Source organism: Solea solea, chromosome 6, assembly GCF_958295425.1.
Source record: "Solea solea chromosome 6, fSolSol10.1, whole genome shotgun sequence".
NCBI classification, from domain to species: Eukaryota; Metazoa; Chordata; class Actinopteri; order Pleuronectiformes; family Soleidae; genus Solea; species Solea solea.
The window spans coordinates 13,173,822-13,180,943 of record NC_081139.1 but is presented as its reverse complement, the minus strand read 5'-3'; the positions used below and the strand labels follow the sequence as shown (position 1 = coordinate 13,180,943).

At 39.1% G+C, this 7,122-nt stretch overlaps 1 protein-coding gene across 1 annotated transcript; it reads left to right on the top strand.

Annotated features, from left to right (window-relative positions):
• The first annotated feature begins 2,913 nt into the window (after nt 1-2,913).
• On the top strand, nt 2,914-6,331 carry apobec2a (apolipoprotein B mRNA editing enzyme, catalytic polypeptide-like 2a). Its single transcript, XM_058631771.1, has 4 exons — nt 2,914-3,349; nt 3,751-3,975; nt 4,701-5,009; nt 5,527-6,331. Exons 1-3 carry the CDS (start codon nt 3,126-3,128, stop codon nt 5,002-5,004), a joined length of 753 nt encoding a protein of 250 aa, XP_058487754.1. The 5' UTR covers nt 2,914-3,125; the 3' UTR covers nt 5,005-5,009; nt 5,527-6,331.
• The last annotated feature ends 791 nt before the right edge of the window (nt 6,332-7,122 follow it).

Below are 7,122 nucleotides of genomic sequence, written 5' to 3'. Positions count from 1 at the left end.
AAGTAAAATCATTTTAAAATAGATTTTGGTTAGAGGTCAGAATGGGGAAAATGTACAGGTGATTATGCATACCAGAACTTTGCAAGTCTCCGTAAACATCTAACATCCATCCATCCATCCATCCATTCTCTAATTCTTTATCCTCACTGTTGTAAAAACTCACTGCTGTCTCTGCAATTTGTGTTTCTCACAAGACCCAAAACTTTGTGAGACCTCCTGATTCTGAGGGCTCCGGGTTGGTGGCCCTGATCTTGCAAGGCTGCTTTTACGCTAACAGGCGATAGAGGGAGTGAAGACAACTCTCCATCTCCCTGCAACAAGACATGCAACCAACACAGTGACTCTGAAGCTGTTAACATAGTGTAAACATCCTGCATAGTTCTGCTTTAAAAGCCAAGCAGCAGCTTTATGGGCTAACTGCATGCGGTGCAGGGAAACCTAACTAACCTCACAATAAAGTACTTGTGAGGATCTTGTTTCCTTTGTAGTTTTGTTCTCTTTTGCTGTTGTTGTGGTTTCTCTTCCTTTTGTATGGTGTGTGCTGCAGGGGGCTGGCTGTAGTGATGGCAGCTGCCAAGGCCAACCTGGTTCTTATTACTCATCACCTCCATATAATTTTGCCTCCTGTAGAAGTTTGACTCCTCAGTATATTATAATACAGGACCTTGGACTGTTTTCTGACAGCTCTGATAAATTAAAAGCAAAATGTGTCACACTTCTCCTTCAGCTTATAAATAAATGCACCAGACCGCATTCTTAAAATCCTCCCAACTCTACGTTTATTGATCAAATGTTTATATTCTATCTATTAGATCACAGTTTACAACAATTTTATTCAATTATTTATTGTCTAAAAACTCTAGCAAATCAGAAATACATTGACAACATATGACAAAGCAAATACTGCCATCTGCTGGTTATTACCCTAAAATATGAATCACACACAACAAATACACTCTTTCTTACAGTCTTTTTTACCTGTAACCTAACCTGCCTGAACCAAAAATGTATTCATTGACTTGACTGTTCAAACTTCAGCTGTGATTCTTTTATCCACAACCAGTAGATGTTATCACATCACTTGATGTGATATTTGCACCTTATTTACACTATGTTTCAGAAATGTCACTTCGGGGCTTTTATCCTTGTTTTTTATCTGAATTTTCCTCAGGCATAATCTTTTTATCTGTTCCATGAATAATCATGTCCACTCACCAAGTTTTTGACCCCCATCTTATTTTTATTGGACTGTCTTTCATTCTTTTATTTCAGGTGGAAATTGAATTTATATTGATTTGAAATAGATTTAAATTGAAACTTTGACTTGAAACTTGAACATTTTATTTGCATTATACAACCATGACTTTTAATGTCTGTTAGGGACCTGATTTCTGATGATTTTACAACTTTTGTTTCATAACGATCATTTTTGACACGTATAAAAACACAAAGGATGTGTTGGTTCCATTGTTTCAGGGATCAACTGAATGCAACATCCTTGTTGCATTGTTCCACTCACTCACTTCTTCAGTGGGAAATCTGCAGAAACGTTGTGTTGATCACTGTGCAGTTGCAGTTTGATTCTGCGCTAAAAATCACTGACGTCATTGTTTATATTTAACATTAGCACCACCTGGTGGTCTGAGTGCAACAGCTTGTTGTGGCAGTGCTGTCATTCACACATCATCACACTAATTTGCCTAATATCCCTTGATGGTTTACCCACAATCAAACTATAGTCTACGGGAGTGTTTTAGTTCCTTAAAAGAAGTCCCTGGTACTTTTTGTGGAAATGTCAAGTGTGAACTGGTGAACAAATTAGATTTTGAATGAAAGAAAAACATATTATGGATGAGTTTGTTGAACACATGCTTTGCATCACTGTGGTGTGACACTACTGTTGCCCTTTGAGTGGGAGTCGTCCTTTATCATTATTGGCTTGTGTTTGAAGTTGATACTGTTGTACACTCAGCATGTCACAAATTAGGACTTAGCCATGCACAGTCAGAAAGAATAATCAGTTGTATCATTGTCCGATTAGAAAATGAAATGTCAGAAGACTGAATTTACTTCACCTCATACGACCACACCTGCTTCCTCCTGAATTCAAGTGTGAGGGCATGAGCTTGAGCGCTGAGGGGCCCTTGGGGGGGGGGGGGGGGGGGGGGGGGGGGGGGGGGGGGGACAAAGAGGCTGTTCATATGCAATGTGTTTTTTTCACGGTAGATGCTTTGACTTCCCTTTGACACTTGGGTTTAAAAGTTATGTGTTTTGTGTTGAATGTGTTCACATTACAGAATCTTCACTTCACACAACTTCACAGTCATCTCAGCAGCCGTCAGGTTGTGATTGCTTTGTAATGACATTATGTGACAGCAGCACAAACCCCCATGTGTCCTGGCTTCTTCCGTGTTTTGCACGTGTTTTACATGTAAACGAACCCTAATCCAGCCCTGGTTCTGCCTGTGTTTTATGTGGTGGTAAAAACTCACACACACACACACACTACCTGTTCAAATTTAAAGGTTGGGCCAAGCCAACCCCAATCCTCAAAGTCTTTAAATAGACCCTCTTGGTCTGTGAGGTGCAGCTGTCAGTGTGCATCTACCATGGTTCAGCCTTTAAAGGCCAGTGTTGATATTTTTAGACTGAAGTTGCTGATGTTGAGTTTTTATACAGTATCTTACCCAGAGTCTAATTTCCCTTCTTAAATCCTGTCAGTCATGTCTAATCATTTTTTAAATGTATTAATTTTAGCGTTGTAACTGGTTTTATTCTGATTATCAGAACAGTCTGATATCCACAGTTTGCCAGTAAGTAAATTAACAGATTTACCATCTGTTACTATAACATTAGCCTGGGTTGCCAACACACCTGTTAGCTCCCTGCACCACTTTTTTCCTCCAAACTCCGCTGTCATCTTTACCAGTCCACTCCTCCCCCTCTCACTTGCCCTCCCTCCCTTCCTCCATGTCTTCTGTCTAGTCATTTTACCTCAGATCCTTTGTCCTCATCTCTTCTGTCCTCACATCTTGTCTTTTTCTACGTCTTGACTTTTTGTTCTATAATTATTCCGCACGGACTCTCTGTTTTCTGAATTTTCCAGCCAGCCATTTCTTTCCACCATGGCTGACAAAGGTCATTCACAGACGAGAAGAAAAGAGAGAAAAGATCCAGAAGCAGCTGAAAGGACCAAGGGAGTAAAGGAGAATGAATTGGAAAAAAAAGACAACAATGGAGAAATTCCTCCAGCTGAGGCAGCAGCTAATGGTGGTGCAGTGGCTAATGGTGAAAATGGAGAGTTTAAGGTAGAACCAATGGAACTACCTCCATTTGAAATCATCAAAGGGTAAGTCCAGTTCAAAACAATGTCATACAGATAGAGTAAACCCTTGAGTTACTGTGTAATAAGTTTAATAATAATACCTCAAACTTAAACTATGTAAATGTACAAATTTAGGTGCAGAACAACTTTCTTTGATCTTTAAAATCGTATTTACTGCTGTTGACTTCAAAACTATAACCTTCCGATCTGCACTCATACACTGTCTTTTTTTCATCTAAATTAGAACTACAAATTCTATACAGTACAGGTCACACAGACAACAAAAAAAGAACTGTATTTTCACTGTATTTGCTGAATCTTCCTGTCGTCTGATTGAAACAGGGGCCAGCTCCCCAGCTCCTATTTTTGGCTTTGCACAATGTCAGAATGTGAACTGTTTTTTTCCTCTCTTCTGTTTTCCTCAGGGACCGCATTGATCCTTTTGCGTTTAAGTTCCAATTCAAGAACGTGGAGTACTCCTCAGGTCGCAATAAGACCTTCCTGTGTTACCTGGTAGATACGGGGAACACAGCTGAAGGACTTCTGAGGGGCTGTCTGGAGGATGAGCATGCTGGCGCTCATGCTGAGGAAGCCTTCTTCACACAGTGCCTGCCAGACTACGACCCTGCACTTAAATACACAATTACCTGGTACATACTTCTACTTCATACTTAAATGGTCAGATGCTATGTGGTTAGGGTTAGACCAACAAAACTGACAAACCAACAAACTATCCCCCAGTCTGCAGTCTACTATTTAGAGTAATATGCACTTTAAATATCCGGTCAAATGCAATTTAAAACAAACCTCCAATGTCCAAAAATCATGATACATGCATTTGAAATATTATATTGTTTGGTTGTAATGCATGTAATGCATATTACTGTCAGATACAGTGTATAACTCACTGAAACAATCCATATATCAAAAAAAGTGTGCTCAATTATTTGATTTAGGTTCATTTAAATGATTTAAAAGATCTGATGCAAGTTTGAGCATCAAACTTTCTCACCATTATTGCCACTGGAGGGCAGTACAGTACAGTCATATCATGTCAGTTAGCTGTCATTTTAATAATCAGTTATTGGCTGTTTGAATGGGTGTATGAAATATAGAAAAAACAAGTTGCAAATGCAGTAGATGCGCTCTATGAATGTGCGAGTGAATGGGTGAATGGCAGAAACTGTCGTGTAAAGCAGCTTTGAGTGGTCAAGACTAGTAAAGCGTTTATATAAATACAGAGCATTTACCGCCATCCTTATTGTGCTTTCATAAAATTTGAGTTGTAAGAGACATGATTAAAAAATAAATAAAAAATGTGTAATGTATAGAAAATCCTTAATCCCTCCTACACTTAATTTTCCTTTCCTCTCAGGTATGTGTCTTCTAGTCCCTGCTCCACTTGTGCAGGAAAGATCGCTGAGGTATTGAAGGCCAGGAAAAACATCAAGCTGAGCATTTTTGCAGCACGGCTGTTTGAGTGGGAGGAAGAAGAGATTCAAGCGGGGCTGAAGGCCCTGAATGCTGCTGGCTGTAAACTAAGGATCATGAAGCCTCTGGACTTCTCCTACATCTGGGATACATTTGTGGAAAACGAAGAAGAACCGCTGAACCTGTGGGAGGACTGTAAAGAAAATTATGAGTATTATCATGAAAAGCTGGCTGACATTCTGCCATGAACAAAGTGAGTGTTAAGGAGAGCCTTTGTATCTGAGAAGTGTATGATTTTGTGCATTATCCATCACCATGTTCATTTTTATGTGAAGTATTTTCAAATCACAGTTAAATAACACACTGATCACTACAATTTCAATGGTAAAATATTAAAGTCGGGGTGCAGCACATGCCTAACACCCCTTTAGTATCTGTTCTGAGGGATATGAGTGATCTGACATCACCTTGTAATGAAAACCTGTTTTAAAACTAATGATAAAATTAAGAAAATTGAAGAAGTATTTGCAAAATGGTGCCATGGATAACTAAGGTGGGGTTTGTACAGGTGTATAATTCATGGAATTTTAGCAATGGGTTAGTTACTATAATTAATGTCAAAAATGTCCTCCTTTAGCAAAAAATTCTGATTTAAATGGTGTGTTTTCATTGATTGGGATAGTGAATTGTCATGAATTCTGTACATAAACTGCTAACTCTAAAATCGCTCTGTCTCACTGTCTGTCTCTCCTCTGTCTGTGTTGACATAGATCCAGTATGAAATGGATCCAGTGTGGGTTTCCCCATCAACAGTATGAATTGCCCCATCTACCATCACCATTATTGCTTTGTTGTTGCTGTTCCTAGTGCTAAATTATAATAGTTCCCTTTTACCCTCACCCTTTCCTGTGTAATAATGCTGTCATCAAGCTTTGTGTTCACACATTATCTGACTGATCCTAACACCTGGTTCACACTTCAGACATTAGTGCTTTAATCGACATGTTTTGGAGTATTTCCAGTTTAAAGTGCAAATGCCTATGTTCATGTACAGCATATAGAATATTAAGCCACTTAAGTTTGTTATTGTATTTTCCACTCTGATGTGTCTGTGTGTAATTGAGAGAGAGAGATGGAAGGGAGGGAGGGAGGGATAGAGACACTTTGTGTTGATGACGATGAGCATTGTGAGAAAGTGATGAATGAGTGCGTGTCAGCTTTTCTCATGAAAAACTGAACCCAAACTGCCTAAGTCATTCATATCTTTTTAAAACGACCGGATCAAGTCACGTACAATGATCACGTGACTTTCTTGGTCAGTGATGGTGCATCTGCATAGAAAGCGTTCCAGATGTTTTTTTTATTTTTTTTATTTTTTTTTTTAGTCATCCGTAACACATGACGTCATTTTCTTGAAGCACATGGATGTAGAACTGAAGCTGCTGCCTTAAATTTCGAAAAACAGAGATAAGCTCTGGAGATAGTCCACACCTTTTTTGTGTATCACAAACCTGTGTCTGTTGTCTGTTCTGTTTTTTTTTCTAGTTCTTTCAGTAATAAACAGATTCAGTAGTCTGTTGTTGTTTTTCAGTCAACACGTCACATCACGAGACTTAAGAACTTAAGACTTCATGCATGCAGTTACACCTTAAACCAGACATTCTTGTTTATTTAATGTGTGAAAACAATGCCTCGTCCTCCTGATTGAATCATTCTTCAACCTGTCATTCAGTATGGTGACCTGGTTTCTTTTGGCACACAATGTGGTTGAACCTAGACCTGACCAACTCACACAAAGCCACACTGCCCTGACTGGCTTGTAAGCACTAAGTCAAATATTAGAGTATTAGGACTGTTGTCAGTGTATATCAATTTTAATGAATTAATCTTCTGCCCCATGTGCCATGGGCCCCCATTTGAGAAGTATCCATAGCTCAACTGGTCTGTTAATCTCTTAAGATTGTGGATGATTTTAAAACTGACACATCTAATTTTTCACACCACCTATGCAGTAGCAAAGCCTCATGTCACTGAATGTCAAAAAACAACAACAAATAAATATAGGTTTTTGTACAGGGAGGTTGTTTTGGGGGCTCATCAGTGATAAAGGCTGTTGTGATTGCTGAACACAGGCGAGTGATTCAGATCATCTTATTAACACTATCCCCGTGGTGACATTGCATTGTTATGATGCCACACACCGACATGCATATACACATTGAATAACAAGGCCACGGTTAACATGGATTCATAACTACCTCACTGACAGGCAACAGTTTTATTTGTCAACATGCAAGGAGTCACGTCACCTGTTATATGTACTTACACTGGTCTACCACAAGGCTGTGTCCTTCTGCCTTTGCTAT